General features: G+C 39.7%; 1 protein-coding gene across 1 annotated transcript in view; it reads left to right on the top strand.

Annotated features, from left to right (window-relative positions):
• The window catches only part of LOC309549655 (opsin-5-like), a 79,978-nt gene extending 67,125 nt beyond the window's left edge, over positions 1-12,853 (top strand). Inside the window, exons 3-4 of the mRNA XM_082250037.1 lie at positions 4,952-5,283; positions 12,271-12,853. Of these exons, the coding sequence (XP_082106163.1) occupies positions 4,952-5,283; positions 12,271-12,630 (692 nt within the window). The 3' untranslated portion in view covers positions 12,631-12,853. The remainder of the gene's footprint in view (positions 1-4,951; positions 5,284-12,270) is intronic.
• Positions 12,854-18,420: the final 5,567 nt, after the last annotated feature.

Raw genomic sequence — 18,420 nt, 5'->3', positions numbered from 1 at the left:
CAATAGTGATAATAAAAAAAAAAAAATATATATATATATATATATATATATATATATATATATATATATATTGGTGAGATATAAAGTGCTTGTGGCTTATTTATTCAAGTCCATATATTGTAACTGTAGTGATAAAAGTTCAAAAAAAGGTGGGTTCTCTTGTGCAAGTAATGCTTATCCAACGCAAAAAGTGCAGGTGCTCAACGTGGAAATTTCGGTCCACTTTGTTACAATAGTGCAGCTCTGATTCCTTTTCCACCGTGGTAAAATAAGGGTGGGTCACTTACCAGATGGAGTGGGTCTTGTATGCCTTATAGCATCAAGACCAATATCGCTTTAGTATCCTCCAGGCTAATAGGAGTCTCCTCGTGGCTCTCCAAATGTGGGATGGATGGGGTGGTGGGCTTCCTCCTCTCACCTCATTGGATATGGGGCCAGTATAGGAAGAAAAAAAGGTGCTCCGGATAGTGTAGTATTTAAAAAATACATTTTTATTCCCATTCCATGGGCAAGTAATATCAAGCAAGTACAGGTAAAATGGCAAAAAAACATTAAAAAGTGTTTTTTAGGCCATTTGTGATCGTGTATACGCTAGTAGCAAACCAGCTGCAGAGTGGCGAGCGGGAGATATCCGGCTTGCATTCCACCTGCTGTCACACGTCACGCTGTGCGTTCCAAATCTTACGCGTTTCGTCACATCCGGTGACGTCTTCAGAAATAGGAAGGCACAGTGCACGGTATTCTTATATGCGGTTAACACCGCCCCTTACTCCGCCTTATTAGTTTTAATCCAGGAGTTAATTAGAGTGCCGAAGTGTCCCCACTATCCAGATATATCTATATAGAATCCTGTGTCACTTATTCTGCTGCATCACCAGTTCATTTACGAACTATATGGTGGCCTGGAATTTTTTAATGGTACACATATTACATAGTTCCTTATCTAGAATAATCTAAAACAATAATATCACAAATTGTACTTAACATTTACTTTAAGATTCCCTCTGAAATAAATACCGTACTCATAATTTATTGCTTTCTCAATAAGGTTTGAACAGGATGTACCTCTATATCTGGTGCTTTCCCCCATGGTCTATAATATAATATAACTCTCTAAACCTTTATACACAACAATTTATATATGAAAAATTATATGTATAGAGAAACTTTATCTCCTCCTATAATTCAAGTTGATATTTAAGAGCAGAAATTAAAATGACAATCTATTATATTCTTATGCATCCCCTTTGTTGTGGTGGTATATAGACCCCTTCTGTTAAATGCAAAACAGTATTAGAATAGCAGTATATGGTCCCTTTGTGATTTGTTTGAGTTCCAAGCTTTTAGGTTAAAACTATAAATGTGGAATGTTGTATAAAAAATTCCATTATATATATAAAATTTATTCCATACATAAAAAATTCACTATATATAAAAAAAATCTATTATATATAAAAAGATGAATCACGTATAAAAAAACGTTTGACAGATATATATCAAGGTAGGTCCCAATTAGATGTATGTAACGATTACAAAACTTGTAAAAAAAATATTATAAAAATTATTGTAATAAATCTGGTGACATTGTAAATGACGGGTTCGTTTTCGTTTTTTTGCTATGTCATAGTTGTGATTGGGCAGGAACCCTATATCAATATGTGTATGAAAAGTGAGCATATTGTTGCTTTTTTAAAAACTTTATCTGGAATATCTCCTTCTAGGGATTTGATATAAAACAATGTATGTCCATGTCTATATTCAGTCCCCTTGGTAGTAAAGTGCAGAGTTGGTAAATCCATCTTGATTCATTTTGTGAAACAGCAATTCTCATGTTTTTTTCCCCTCCAATTGGGTTCTATTTTATCAATCCCACAAAACGTCAACAGGCTTGGGTCCCTATTATGTGCCAGTCTGAAGTGGTTAGATACACTGTGGTGTCTGAATCCTTTCTTAATATTATTGATATGCTCTCCCAAACGTATTTTAAGTTGTCTTGTGGTACGTCCCACGTATTGTATTTTGCATGGACAGGTGAGTAGATGAGTTACACGGGTACTTTGGCAGGTAATGAGGTTCTTTATTTTGAATGTTTGGTTGGTGACATTTTGTGAAAATTAATATTTGTGTTATTCTGAAAACTTTTGGCCATAGCTGTACACACACTGTAAGTTGCCAATTTCTGTGTGCTGTATACACCTCTCCCCCTTGCTGCACTTAGATTGGGGCCCTCTTGTGGTCTAAACATTGCGTCATATTGACATTTATCTTTTTTTAGAACTCAGCCTATGAGGCCCTTACCTAGCCTTACGATTGAAAATGTTACACTTGTAAGGGAGAGACAGTCTCTTTTCTCTCTGTCTTCTTCTCGAATTACAGTGCAGATTTCATTCACTAGCCATTTTCTTAGTAATGCTTTGACGTGCCCTCTGCCCAATTGTGACAAACAGCCCCATTGGTTCCAGGGCAGTGTTGTGAATGGGAATTACCTGCCGCTTAGAGACTGTGGCATTTTAGAAGATAAGATGGTGGTAGTGCTAGATCTGTGGAGCAGTACGCAATAGGTTAAGCACTAGCCACACTCCTTCCCCCACCTGGATTATAATTTAAAGTGGTAAAAACCCCCAAAAACTAAGTTGATACACTGCAGTTTACCAATCCGTAAATAAAATGTCTGCATTCGCTTTTTTTTTTTTTACTTTTCTATTTTCACCTGGTGATCCAGCCAGTAACACACTTTCTGTTTTAGGGTATTTGCATTCTGGATGGTGGAGCAACATAGACACCTTTGCACAGCAGCATTGTCAGTCTGGCTGGAGGGTTAGATGAACTAGCAGATTTAGATCAACTTGATCAACAAATCAAAGTGGTACTCTAGCTTACATTATAAAAGAAGTTACAACAGTTTCCTTTTGGGAAAAGGGTTTTACATAAATGAATAAAAGGCGACCCATTGTATGCACCCCTGTCAGTATTAAATTGTTTGTCTCAACCCTCTAATTGCCACTTTTGCTGGACAGCTTGGTCTATTCTAGGAAGTTAAAAAAGTAACAGAATTAATGGCCAGATCACTAGGTGAAAATAGGGGGATAGCCTAAAAAAAACATCTAATGCAGCTACACCATCCAATAATTGGTAAGCTGCAATATAGTACATTTTTGTTTTTGGGTTTAATACCGCTCTAAATATCTGAGATGAATGGTATGGTGGTGTTTAGAGATGGAGAGACCGCATGCAGGATTTGGTGAAACAGCCGACACATATAAGGAGACCCTGTCATGGTCTTACCTTCTTGCTGTTCTCCTTCGTTTGACATGTGCTGGCGGCCATCTTGGTTTCTGGGTTTCTTGTAGCCTCCCACCCTGCGGCTCCTCCTTCCCACTGGGAGGAGCTGGATGCCTAGCTCATATATATATAGGAGGTCTGTGGCTTCAGTTCCCTGCTTGGTCCTCCTGTGTTCACATGCTACTAAGACTGCTGCTACTTCTGGTTCCTGTTCCTGGCTTCGTCTGACTACCCTGTTGGTTCCTGATCCTGGCTTCGTCTGACTACCCTGTTGGTTCCTGATCCTGGCTTCGTCTGACTACCCTGCTGGTTCCTGACCCCTGGCTTCGCAAAGACTCTGCATCGGTTTCGCCATCAGTTTGGACTTTTGCTTTATAGCTTGTTTTTCAATAAAGCTGTCTTATTTTCACTTATCTGTTGTTGTACGTCTGGTTCATGGTTCCGTGACAGACCCCAAATTGTCCAATAACTAGCCAGGAGGCTGAATGTTCTGTTCTGTATGGATTGTGCTGAAATAGACCCCCTGTGAAAGAAGCACGTTTGATACAACGATGATGAGTAAAATGAGATCCTTAAACACACGTTGACATCTGGCCAAACACTCTGCAAGCTCTACATTTGAAGCTGACCCCAACACCAATGTTTGCACTTATTTTACAACATTCTTTTTTTAACAGAGCTTTTAAATGTTTTATTGCTATGTCTATATTTACATGCATTTGTCCTAATAAAACATTTAAAGGCAATAGAAAAATCCTCTGGTTTCATCAGAATAATAAAGATGTTCTATATTTTCATCTAGCAAATAACCCCAACTTCCTTCCAAAATATACAATTATTCTCTGGTCAGATAAGCAAATGAAGGCATTTCTAAGGAGAGTACTATGTATAGGCTCAGGGCCGGTTTACACTTCTGCGTGTGATCGCATGTAATTCGGAGCGCACTGCTCCTTCATTACATGTGATCGGAGATGCGGATGCGAATTCAGACATACACTTTGTATGGCTGAATTCGCATTGTATCCGCACCAAACACGCACATGACCCTTTTTTTCCAGCCGCATCAGGATCGGATCGCACAGTGGTTCACACTTGTGCGATCCGATCCTGTGCGAACTGTCAGATCGTACTGCGATATGCGATCAAACTGGGGGTGTCGTTAAGATTTCATTGACACCCCCTGCGTATCGCATATGGCAGTGTGAACTGCCAGGGGTGCGTTTGCAATGCGGGAACAGGCTGCGAATTAGCAGCCTTTCCGCATCGCACAAGTGTGAACCGGGACTTAGAAGTGTACCACTTACACATTCGTTTTTTCATGATAAATGCATACATCCTATCTAATGCTAGGCCCACTTGAAGTAGACTGCTGACATGAAATGAGTTTCACTTGATCCTCCTGTTTTTAGCTAGATCGGTTCTCAATCTAGTTATTATGGAATATGCAGACAGAAAATAAATAATTAGGCAGATTTGAAAAAAATGAATGCTAAAGCCAACTATTTGTGCCTGCATCTGGCCAAAGAGGTTTCTTCTAATGATCGATCTAGCTTGCACATTCAACCATAATCTGAGGTTTATAGCTAGCTTTAGAATGTTATATTTTCACTGAATCTTCTGATAACTGTAACTATCTCTCAGAACTGTTATTTGATTTGTGTTTTTGCAGGCAATACCATTAAGAAGAAAGCGGTCTACATCCTAATAGCTGGCATATGGTTGTACGCATTGCTGTGGGCAATATTCCCGTTGGTTGGCTGGGGTCATTACGGGCCAGAACCATTTGGGGTCTCTTGCACCATCGCCTGGGCTGAGTTTCAGAATTCCACCAATGGATTCTCATTCATCATTAGCATGTTCATACTGTGCACAGTCACTCCTGCTGTGACCATTATCACCTGTTATACCAGGATAGTCTGGAAGCTTCATAAGGCATATCAAGAGATACAGAACTATGACAAGATCCCCAATGCAGCCAGAGTGGAGAGGAAGCTCACCCTGGTAAGTTCTTATAAGGGCCCAATAAACCTAAAATGCAAGCTGCTTTGATAGGTACATGCTTAAAAGGAACTATGCCTTAAAGCAAGCCTGTGCTTTGCCCATGCAGGAAAACACAATACATTTGCTTTACTAACCCTTTCCTCAGCAGTATATTCTTTGCTTTATTTCACTTCCCCATCACTGCATTCAACGAAGATTGAAGAAGATACCCAGTACCTCTAGGAAAGTGATGGCGAACCTTGGTACCCCAGATGTTTTGGAACTACATTTTCTATGATGCTCATGCACTCATGCAGTGTAGTTGAGCATCATGGGAAATGTAGTTCTAAAACATTTGGGGTGCCAAGGTTCGCCATCACTTTCTTAGAGGTACTGGGGGGGGGGGGGTATTGAAGAGATCCAGATTTGCCCTGTATGTTCAAAGCACAAGTTCAATTTAAACCAAACCTAGTCTCAGATGTTAAACTATGCTGAAATTAGTACCTTTTCCAGAGAAAATGCTGCTTCAAGCCTAGGCATTCCAATGTTGACTTGGTAAGACCGGGCAATCTGAACTCCAGTCCTCTGCTTCACAATAAACCATACTTTTACATTTATGACCAGCACTGGAGATTATGCCAGTGCATCAGCATGGTAGACAGACAGCTTGCAATTTTAGAGACAATCATATTTTACATATCTTTCTCTTCCTAGTTTTCCTCATTTTTTTTTTCCTATATATGTATCCAATCTTTTTTGAGCATCTTGCAAATATAAAGAACAATTTTCCATATTCTGCAGAAAACAGAATTTCTGAATACACAGTAAATAAAAGTCCAATGCAGTGTTTACATTTTTCCTTCATGTAAGGGGACAGGCATTATACTTGGGCCTTCATTTCAAATACATTACTGAAAAAAAGACCACCCAATCAACACATATTCTCTCACATCAAAGCGGTAAATCAATCATGAAGCTCCGCAGAATTAATTGGATTGCTGTAGTAAGCTCTGTACTGACCATGAATGCATTAGATTCCTTGAAGTCTAATACAGACTAGTCTCTGGAGTTTAATTAAGGAAACTTCCTGACATGTTACTTAGGCTACAACTACTGAAATCTCCATTTAAAAATGCTTGCTGTCTGGCTGTTATGCTAATCCAAAGGCTTGACGATTATTCTAGGTTTCTATAGTTTTCCTTAAAAGCTCAACTAAAGTCTCACTTTTGTATGTCTTTGAGACTCTGTACACCTGCGTGGTATGATTTGACACTGACTTTTTAGTTTAGAAATGTATTAACCACTCGATGACCGCCCACAGTAATTATATGTCATTACTTTGACGTTAAATACCGGTGTTATGGCATTAGCTAGCTGCCATAACCCCGTATCATTATTTAACTATGGGCTATTCTCTATAAGATAAAAGTGGTCCCAGAGGTGGATTCACCATGGATCACTTTTATAGGCGGTGAGAGAGTTGCCCCACCACTTCCCAGTCGTTTCCAAGCTTAACGGAGCCGTCGGTAAATCCCGAAACGGTCTGGTGCGGCCGATGGATAGGCAGGAAGTCGAGTGATATATTGCCCCTACTCGGCTCTATGCCCTTGGAGGACTAGAGCGACCATCTACGTATAGGCAGGAAGTCGAGTGATGTATTGTCCCTACTCGGCTCTATGCCCTTGGAGGACTAGAGCGACCATCTACGCAACTTCGGGTTCTGAGGCAGATAGGCAGCATTTTTTTTTTCTTAAAGTCAAAAAGTATTTTTTTTTGCTTTTAAACCCCAGATTTCTCAGCAGAAAGGATCTGTCATGCTTATTCATATTACAAGAGATTTTAGCATTCCTTTTAATAGAATTAAAAAAAATAAAAATAAAGGGACAGTGTAAAAATAAAAAATAAAATTAATAAGAAAAGAAAATTTAAAGTGCCCCATCCCTCCCTGCTTGCGTGCAGAAGCGAATGCATACATAAGTCGTGCCCGCGTATGTAAACATTGTTCAAACCATACAAATGAAGTATCACCGCAATCGTTAGAATGAAAGCAATAATTCTAGCACTAGACTTCCTCTGTAACTCTAAGCCGGTAACCTGTAAACATTTTTAAAGAGTTGTCTATGGAGATTTTTAATTACCGTAGTTTGTTGCCATTTCACGAGCGTGCGCAGTTTTAAAGCATGACATGTTAGGTATCTATTTACTCAGCGTAACATCATCTTTTACATAATACAAACAAATTGGGTTAACTTTTGTGTTTTTCTTTTTTTTTTTTAATTTGTTAAATTGTATATTGTTTTTAAAAATTGGGTTTGAAACACCACTGCGCAAATACAGTGTGACATAAAGTATTGCAACGATCGCCATTTTATTCTTTAGGGTCTCTGCTAAAATAATAATGTTGGGGGTTCTAAGTAATTTTCTAGCAAAAAATACTAATTTAAACTTGTAAACAAAAAGTTCCAGATAAGGCCAGATCTTTCTTTTTTTCTCCATCAGTACAAATGATGCTTCCTTTTCTCTTATTGTAGTGGTCTGTGCTGGCATAGCTGAGTGATAGCCACTCCCCCCAGCATAGGTTTCCTTAGATTTGTATTTAATAGACAAATAGGGTTGTGTCTGACCAGTGTGCTGATTACTGAGCGTATTAGGTCAAACTGGTGCCTACTGGGTGGAACAGTCCTATTTAGACACTCTACAGTCATATTTAGACACAACATTTTTTGGAATACATATTTTTTTTTTGTATATATTTCATTTGAGCTTCAATTTAGCCCTGCAAAGTGTTCAATTTTGGCTATCTGTAGTTAGTAGCATTTAGTAAAATTCAACTGGACAAGTCTAGCTGAATGTGACTTACTACTAGTAATCATACCTTGACCTGCATAGATAAGAATTTTCACAGACATATTGGCAGTTTGTATTTCTTTAAAAAAACAACCTGATCTAAAAATTCCCAGCTACAACAGAGGTTAAAAATCACAGTGAAAAAAAAATGATTATAAAGCATAACACATAATGCTATGTTAACAACAATGTTGCCATAAAGTATGTTTTTAATATTTAGGGTTTTTAAGTGGAAAATAGTCAGCAAATAGATTATTATTTTTTTTTTTTACAGTTTGTCAGTCATGATATGATAAAGAAAAGGGATTATTAGAATTAATATTGTCTCATGAGATCTCAAACACTAATTAAATTGTTACATGCTGTGTTTTCTCAAAGAGACAACAAATGCTACAAGTGCTGAAATATATAAAAGAGGATAATAATTAAACATGAAATGTGCTAACCTAACTTAATTAGAAGTTACGGAATTTTAAAAGGATTTGTATTCACAATGTAAAAAAAACTGGTGTTTGGTTTCCTTTCAGTATTAGATGGTGTTTGGGGCAGCGATTGCTGTCACCATGAGTAGAAGCTGTAAGGAATGTCCTAATTAAATTTAATGCAAAATATCTGAAGAGGAGAGAGGTGGTCTGGAGCTTAGGGCCTATTAATTACTGTCTCATTGGAGAAGAATCCAAGACATGCAAGAAGCCAGGGATGATTTAGCTCACCAGGCTGCTATAATTACCAGAACACTGATTTGGGTGAACCGACAACAAAAATTTGGCATAGAAAATGTGAAAGTCACACAAACCTTTCATGAACCTCCTGATCCCTCACTTTATGGACGCCTTTGCTCCCCCTGACCATAACCCACACCCATCTAATCATTTATTGGAAGCTTACATCCCAGTTATTCTGAAAGAGGGCAATGACCTTGCTTTCTGTTCAAACGATAGATCAATATCATTGCTGGACATATAGATGTTAAAAAGATGTTAAAATACATGCTAAGATACTGGCTCACTGTATCTCAACTCTACTCCTCTCCATCAAGTAGGTTTTATCCCTGGATGAAAATCTAGGGATAACACCATCAAAGCTGTCAATCTGTATCACTGGGCAACTAGCTTTTTCATCTGCTTTCTGCATTTGCGGATGACTTATTATTCTTTCTTACCCAAATTTTGATATCCCTGTCCGAACCTACTAAAAGCCTATATGGAGTTCCATGAAATCGCCAATTTCAGGTTTAACTATTCAAAGTCCTTCACACTAAATATCAATTTTCCCTCAGCAATGATCACTCAATGCCAAAACAACTTCCCATTTACCTTGACCTTCAAGTCTATAAAATACCTGGTAAATTACCAACCATTCAGTCTCAATGGCTTATATTCTCTCAATTTCTCTCCAATTTAAACTCTTCTTACCACTGACTTCAAAAATTGGGAAAATATTGAATTTTGGTGGTTTGGCCAGGCAGCCAAACTAAAAATTAATGTCTTACCTAGGCTTCTCTATCTGTATCAAACCATACCCATCTTACTCCCTTGGCACTTTTTTACTTCCTTGCAAGCCATGTTTCATACTTTCTATGGAACAACAAATACCCCAGAATACTAAATACTACCCTCACCCTTCTGAAAATGTATGGTGCAATAGGCTTACCCGACATCCAGAAATACTACTGGGCCTGTCATTTAATCAGAATTGTGTACTGGTCGATACACTTTAAAGTCAAGGACTGGATAAACACTTGAATAAACTTTTTCGACCATCCCGCTATAACTTTGACCATGGCTTAGAAAACTCCAAATACCTGCCAAACTTACAAAATATGATTGTTCATCTGAACATAATCCACTAGCCCCGTCTCAATCTGTATTTTCCACCTTGTGATGCAATTTCTTGGTGGACTGGTGCTATACTTCCAGCATTAGCCTTCTTTGACCAACACACTTTTCGCTCCTTGCAGGCTTTGAAAAACCTCACTCAATTTGGATACTTCGCCCACTGGTCATACTTACAGATCAAACATTTTCTGAACAACTCTTCCTATCACTGTCACTTAACTAGACACCTTACTGATTTTGAGAAATTATGCACCTCCACGACCCTTTGCAACACCTCATCTCACAAATCTACTCCATATTCTTTTGCACAAATAAGTCTAACGAAGACCCAGCTGTGGTTGCATGGACTAAATACTTGGACCTGACTTAAAGAGAAGCAGACTGGGAAAGAATGAACGCTATTCTTCTTAAATGTTCTGCTGTTATTGTTAACATACAAGAAAAAAGCTATAAACTACGTAGTTGATGGTACCACATGCTGGCATTGCTCTAAAAAAAATCTGCCTCCATCCCTATCACCTGCTGGAAGTAGGTACCTTTAAATATACCAGGTGGTCCTGGTCAGGACTTTGCCTTTTGTGGACTTACTACTTGACATAAAAGATCATCAGCTTTTCCCTCACTTTTCACCCAGCATCTCTGCAGCGATACCAAACACCTTTGTCACCTTCAACATACAAACGCTTCCTTACAGTTAATTTGCTTAGCCCTTAGAGTCCTTAGTTCCAGACTTTGAAGATCGAACAAAACACCCAAGGTGACTGATGGCTCTAGAGAATAAACCAAGTAGCAGAAATGGAAGAATTAGTACACTTTAGTAAAGAAACTGTAACCTCACACACAAAAACCTGGATGTGTTTGCTGCTTTTTAAAGATACCAAATTATACAGGCAATATATGTCTATCAATGTCTTAAGCTGAAATTTCGTATGCATCATTAAGTGTAATTCCAAACTTTCTCCGTGCATGTGTTTTGGAGACCATCATGGAAACATGCTCCTTGGAATCCCTACTTTGATTTGTTTCTCCATTCTTAAATTTCTCCCAATTCCCCCTACTCCCTTTGTTTAATCTTTTTCTTTTCTTAGATTTTTCTTCTACAATTCACTATTCCTTTCCATCATACTCTCTCTCCTCACTGGCTCAGAGGCAGCAGCAGGAGCTACCGTTAATCACTGCCAGTGAGGAGGGAGCAGGAAGTAGGGTCGAGCCGCACTGTGTGGCCTGCTATGGGGGCATTCAGCAGGGGGGGAGGAGCCAGGAGCATCTTTTAGGGACCAGAGAAGAGGAGGATCAGAGCTGGTCTGTGCCATTTACTTCTGACTTCTGCTCACTGTATATTACATAGTCCCAAACCCTGCACTCTGTTCATTACATACTTCTGACCCCTGCATTCTATACATTACCTACTCCTGACCCCTACAATTTGTACATTACATACTCCTGAACCCTTGACTCTGGATAATACACACTCCTGACCCCTTCAGACTAACCCCCACACAATACTGAGCCTTGCACGTATTCCTGTACTCTGCACATTACACAGTTCTGAACCCTGCACTCCGTAAAGCCATGTGTGATATAGGGACTAGATAACCCTATAACTAACACAGCTTACTTGCAGGAAAAGCAAAAGTGGCCAGACAGAAGCCTCTCCTACGTAAAAGGCACAAAAAAAGTCAAAAGCGCCTGTTTGCCCACATGCCCGATGTTTGTCACAAGGAAATAAGACACCATTTCTCTTGACTACATTAGTGTATGTTTGTTGTGTCTTCCAATTCGCACAACATACCTAAAATATACATTGTTTTAATTGTTCCTTTTCTAGAGGCTTGCTTAGAGCAGGTCTTGGGAAGACTGCATACTATTCTCAATAAATAAAAATGACGGAAACTCAATCTGTTTGCACTCACAAGAGGGAAATGCTGAGTTCACCCTCAGTAACATATAATGCCGAAGCCTAGCTTCTAAATCTACAAACCTTTGTTAGGAGAGACACTGTTTAAATCTAGTTTACAACTGATAATGACAGCTGCCATCACAGTACAGACAGGGTTAAAATGTTTCTTATTCCAACACTTCATATTCCTTATACTTTATTTGTATTCAGTCTAAGATGGGTCATTGTGCCTTAAACGCTTGTTAGGATTTCCTTTATTATACCAATAAATGTCAGGTTTTTTTTTTTTTTGTTTTTTTTTTGCTACCACCACCCTTGAACCTTTCCATTAATAATACAATGCAGCCTTTTAGCTTCATTCTTCTTGGTTCTAATGACTTTCATTTACACATTTAGACTCACAACCTTTCTATCTCTCCACAGATGGCAATACTGGTTAGTGTTGGTTTTCTGGTTTCCTGGACCCCCTATGCAGTTGTCAGCTTTTGGTCTATGTTCCACTCTAGCACAAGCATACCACCAACGGTCTCTCTGCTGCCCTGCCTGTTCGCCAAGTCCTCCACCGCCTTCAACCCCATCATCTACTACACGTTCAGCAAAACTTTCCGGCAGAAGGTGAAACAACTGAAGTGCTGCTGCGGGTGGAGAATCCATTTCATGCAGTCAGACAACTCAGTGGATAATCCAGCGGTCTCTGTAATTTGGTCAGGAAGAGAAAACATACAGCTCTCCTCAGCTCTCAAACTAAACAAAGGACAGACTAGCTCAACAATAACACAATGAGCAATGTTTTTGCTATGGGGTTAGAAGAGGGCACCTGTTGGTTATACACATGAGCCTGTTTATGTACGACTAATGGCAATGTGCAGCAATCCCCAGCATCCAATCAGAATTCTTCTGGAATGGGATCTGACCAGGGCTGTATTTACCATATTGGTATATTGACCTAGGGCATCAGAGTTAAAGGGGGTAACATCAAGCCACAACATTAACAAATTGTGATAACTTCTTCCATACCCATTTTCCTCCTTTGACCACCATTGGAGGATGTTGAAAGGAGGCACAAATTTCTTTAGAGTAAAAAGCATGAAACCAAGGGTGTAGCCACAGTCTTAGTGGTCAGGTAGGCTTTACGAGGCCCAAAGGCAGAGGGAACCCAGTCTATATGTGAAATAGAGATTATAACAAAAACTAGTTAATTTATTTAGGAACTTCCTCCAGATTTGGAAGATCACCTAAACTTTAATACGTTGGCTAAGGCATCTTTCTTCGGTGTGGAGTCTGCAGTGCTACATGGGGTTCTCTTTGCTTAAAGCCTAACTAAAGGCAAAACTTTTTTTTAGTTTTTAATAGAGTGGAGAGGGATTAGAAAACCTATTGTTAGGTTTGTTATTACTGTTTGTGCCCCCAAGATTTGTCCCCTCTATTTGTCCTGTTTGCCATTATTGAAAGTGGAAGTAAAAGAAAATCCCAAATTTTGCGTTGTCCCCAGATAAGTAATATTGGGGAACTTTTTTAATGGAGACACTAGTTCTGGTGACCTGGGGGTCCTCAAAGAATTCTCTTAATTTGCAGAGATTTTTCTTACTTCCGGGTTTTGGCTATGGGACAGAAAGTGAAGGAAAATCTCACCAATGGGACACAGAAAATGATAGGGGTTATACCAGCTCTTATGCCTCGTACACACGCATCGATAGTTGGCCGTTAATTTTTTCGCCCAACGTCCGATCGACTGATTTTCTGCTTGTTAGTATGATGCTTTCGAAAACCGACTCCGACTTTTCGGCTGAAAAAAATCTGGTGTGCAGGCTATAAAATTTTATTCTGATTTTCCGTCAGTCAGTACAGATTTCGGCAGACAAAAATCTGATGAGCAAGACTGGGCATGCTTAGAGAAGAAAAAACACACGGAAAGTAAACCAGCACATGACATCACTTCTGAAGTTGGTTTTTGTTGGCCGAGAAAATTAGTGCGCAGTCTAGAGCACATTTTAACCAACACAACAACACTGGACAAAAGACGGCCGATTGGTCGGCCGATAATCGTTGCGTGTGTATGAGGCATTACTCTATCCAAATTGAAAAAAATACCTATAGTTCTACTTTAACAAAGAGTTCCAAGATAATTGGAGAAAAGCCAGTTAGGTCACTGAGCTCTCCTCTCAGCTTTTTTTTTCCCTCCTAAATTTTTATTGTGTTTCAGACCTCGGGATCAAGCAAAGGGCCATGCAAATCTATTTAGCACATCTCTGTGCTTTATAAATGTGTTATTTTTTTAGCAGCAGTACAGCCATGCTTTTCAAATTTAACTCCATATTGAACGGCATCGTTCACGTTTACCAGGTAAGGGGCGCTTGTAGAAAAAAATAGACTGTGCAGCTTTGAATTTGACTCATGTCCTTTCTATAGATGTAGGCTATTTACCTACCTCGAAATACTGGCTAGCTGTTAGTGTTCATCTCCACCATCCCAAGAGTGAGCTCTTTCTCTGATTCAAACCCCCTCACATGCACTTTCTCTCCCATAATGCAGTAGCTCTGAGCTCAGTGTTTGAGAGCTCACTCCTGTGATGGTGAAAGTGAACAGTAACAGTTAGGTATCTCTTAGCAAGATCTTTAGTAATATCCTAGGAGCTTGCCAGTGAGGCTTCAGGAAGTACGTAAATGGCCTACACCAGTGATGGTGAACCTTGGCACCCCAGATGTTTTGAAACTACATTCCCTATGATGCTCATGCACTCTGCAGTGTTGTTGAGCATCATGGGAAATGTAGTTTCAAAACATCTGGGCTGCCAAGGTTTGCCATCACTGGCCCACACCTATAACAAGGACGTTATTTAACTTTGAAAAACGACAATATCTCTTCTGCGCTCGAGTGGTATGCGGGAAGGTGAATCGTCTAGGCGGTTTTATGACACAAATGAAGTGGTCTTGCTGCCCCCCTCAGGACCAAGGGTATCCAAAAGGCACTACAAGAAAACCACAAGAGAAGGGCGCACCGACCTTGTGCATTACCACTTAAAAGTTTATTAAAATCAAAGAAGGGTAGCATACAATATACTCACAAACGTAGCATATGAATAAGCATATAGGAAATGGGCACCGCTCGCTTCCAGGACACTTTTCTACTGCTGGATAGCATGATGGCGTCCTCAAAACCTGATGTGGCTTACGCGTTTCGTTGGAGGACCCTCTTCCTCAGAAGATTTTGGCTCTGAGGAAGAGGGTCCTCCCTCGAAACGTGTAAGTCACATCAGGTTTTGAGAACGCCATCACGCTATCCAGCAGTTGAGAAGTGTCCTGGAAGCGAGCGGTGTCCATTTCCTATATGCTTGTTCATATGCTACATTTGTGAGTATATTGTACATTACCCTTCTTTGATTTTAATAAACTTTTAAGTAGTAATGCACAAGGTCGGTGCGCCCTTCTCTTGTTGTTTTCAATATTTAACTTTGGTCAAAGCTTCACCATACCACCCAACATTTTGAGATGGGAATGAGGGACATCTATTAGCAAAGGTATGTAGGCATAGGACACACTCTTTGCCACGCCCCCTTAAAGGAGAATTATACATAACATATTTTTACCACTACTATTCCTTTTTATTGGCTTTTGAAACTTACAAATGCAGCAATTTAGAAATTGGATGAAAGGTTTGGCACTGGGAAACACTTTTTGAAAGATAACTAGTGCGTTTTATATACAACTATATAGATCAGACCAAAATGAAGGACAAATGATGAGGAAAGAAGGACAGAAGAACTTTGTTCCGAATCAGAGCCAGTTCCTCAAAATCAGTGACAGTTGGGAGCTATGGCTTCACAGATTGTTTTTATCCACAGACACCCCTTATCTGCATTAACAGTTTTTTGGTAAGGGTGAACTAACCCTTTTATGACAGGGGCATCATAATAAATGCTATAGGGGTGCTATACAGGTCACCTAAATTTTCTGAGGTTCCAATCAATTTGTTCCCATGGGGTACTGTTATTTTTAGTTAAGCCCCTGCATGACATCTTTTATTGTTCCATAGTCCGTACAGTGAAAAATTGTTAAGAAAAAGCTAGCCCCCCATATCACCTCCAGTAAAGCATTTCAGTGGTCATGTTACAATATTCTCATGACACAAGGAGCAGAGTTTATACAAGAGGTGTTGTCATTTAGGGGTGCCTAGTGCAGTGTGATGGCTAAGTACAGTCCTGGATCAGACTTCATTAATATAAACCTTTCCTGAGAAAAACATGGGAAATTCCATCACTGACCTCTTTCTGAAAATGCTTTTTGCCTATTAATCAGTGACCCCCTGGCTTCACGTCAGATTGGGAATGCCAGAGGTCTTTATCTGAATGTTTGGCCCAAGTCAGTGACTCAAAGTAAGTGAAAGGCAGACTACTAGCATTTGAAAAAGAGAAACAGCAATGGCAGCCTCCATGTTTCTCTCAAAGTTTACTTTAAATTATTTGTTGCTGGGGGTGACTGCATTTTGTTCATCTTGATTGCTCTTTGCATTGCCTTATTGAGGGCACTTGTGATTTTTCTTTGGAAGATTTGCAGGAAAGGGAAGGAAAAAAAATAGACGCTATTTTGGTTTTACAGTAATACAGTGATGTAAAGCTCCACCCCCTTTAATTTCAGCCCCTTGCTTTATCTACTTGTGTTGCTATGGCAGCTATAGGAAGTTAGGTTGTTGGGGAGTTATGGCCGCACTTGCAAGACAGTTCTAAATTGAAGATGCTAAAACAAAAGTGCATCCGGAAAGTATTCACAGCGCTTCACTTTTTTCACATTTTGTTATGTTACAGCCTTGTTCCAAAATGTATTAAATTCATTATTTTCTTCAAAATTCTACAAACAATACCCCATAATGACAATGTCAAAGAAGTTTGTTTGAAATCTTTGCAAATTTATTAAAAATAAGGTGCACCAATGGCACCAATTACAGTCTCAAATCTTTTTGAGTAAGATGCTACCTACAAGCTTGGCACACATATTTTTGGGCAGTTTGTCCCATTCTTCTTTGCAGGACCTCTCAAGCTCCATCAGGTTGGATGGGGAGCGTCGGTGCACAATAATTTTCAGATCTCTCCAGAGATGTTCAATCAGGTTCAAGTCTGGGCTCTGACTGGGCCACTCAAGGACATTCAGAGAGTTGTCCCGTAGCTACTCCTTTGTTATCTTGGCTGTGTGCTTAGGGTCGTTGTCCTGTTGGAAGGTGAACCTTCCCCCATTCTGAGGTCCAGAGAGCTCTGGAGCAGGTTTTCATCAAGGCTGTCTCTGTACATTGCTGCATTCATCTTTCCCTCGAACCTGACTAGTCTCCCAGTTCCTGCCGCTGAAACATATCCCCACAGCATGATGCTGCCAGCACCATGCTTCCTTTGGCTAGGTGATGAGCAGCATCTGGTTTCCCCTAGACATGACACTTGCCATTCAGGCCATAGAGTTCAATCTTTGTTTCATCAGCCCAGAGAATTTTGTTTCTCGTGGTCCGAGTCCTTCAGATGCCTTTTGGCAAACTCCAGGCAGGCTTTCATGTGCCTTTTACGTAGGAGAGGCTTCTGTCTGGCCACTCTACCATGCAGGCCTGATTGGTGGAAGTCTGCAGAGATGGTTGTTTTTCTGGAAGCTTCTCCTCTCTCCATAGAGAAACACCGAAGCTCTGTCAGAGTGACCATCCGCTTCTTGGTCACCTCCCTGACTAAGGCCCTTCTCCCCCAATCACTCAGTTTGGCTGGGCGGCCCACTCTAGGAAGAGTTCTGGTGGTTCCAAACTTCTTCCATTTACGGGTAATGGAGGCCACTGTGCTCATTGGGTTCCTCAATGCTGCAGACATTTTTCTGTACCCTTCCCCAAATCTCTGCCTCGATACAATCCTGTCTACAGGCAATTCTTTGGACTTCATGGCTGTTAACTGTGGGACCTTATATTTCTATATTATTATAGGTTTCCAAATAATTTCCAATCAACTGAATTTACCACACGTGGACTCCAATCAATTTGTAGAAACATCTCAAGGATGATCAGTGGAAACAGAATGCACCTGAGCTCAGTTTTGAGTGTTCTGGCAAAGCCTGTGAATAATTATGTTCGTGGGATTTTTTGTTTTTTTACTTTAAACACATTTGCAAAGATTTCAAACAAAGTTCTTTCATGCTGTCATTATGGTTATGGGGTATTGCTTGTAGAATGTTGAGGAAATCATGAATTTAATCCATTTTGGAATAAGGCTGTAACATAACAAAATGTGGGAAAAGTGAAGCGCTGTGAATAGTTTCTGGATGCACTGTATGTAAATACAGTGGATATAAAAAGTCTACACACCCCTATTAAAATGTTGGGTTTCTGTGATATAAAAAAAGACAAAGAGGCAAAGATAAATCATTTAAGAACTTTATTCCACCTTTAATGTGACCTATAAACTGTACAACTCAGTTGAACAACAAACTGAAATTTTTTCAGTGGAGGGAAGTAAAAATAAAAAAAATAAAATAATATGGTTGCATAAGTGTGCACACCCTTAAACTAATACTTTGTTGAAGCACCTTTTGATGTTATTACAGCACTCAGTCTTTT

Source organism: Pelophylax lessonae, assembly GCF_965119305.1.
Source record: "Pelophylax lessonae genome assembly, chromosome: 3".
Classification (NCBI taxonomy): domain Eukaryota; kingdom Metazoa; phylum Chordata; class Amphibia; order Anura; family Ranidae; genus Pelophylax; species Pelophylax lessonae.
Note: the sequence above shows the minus strand (reverse complement) of the source record. Positions and strands in the feature narration are given on the sequence as shown.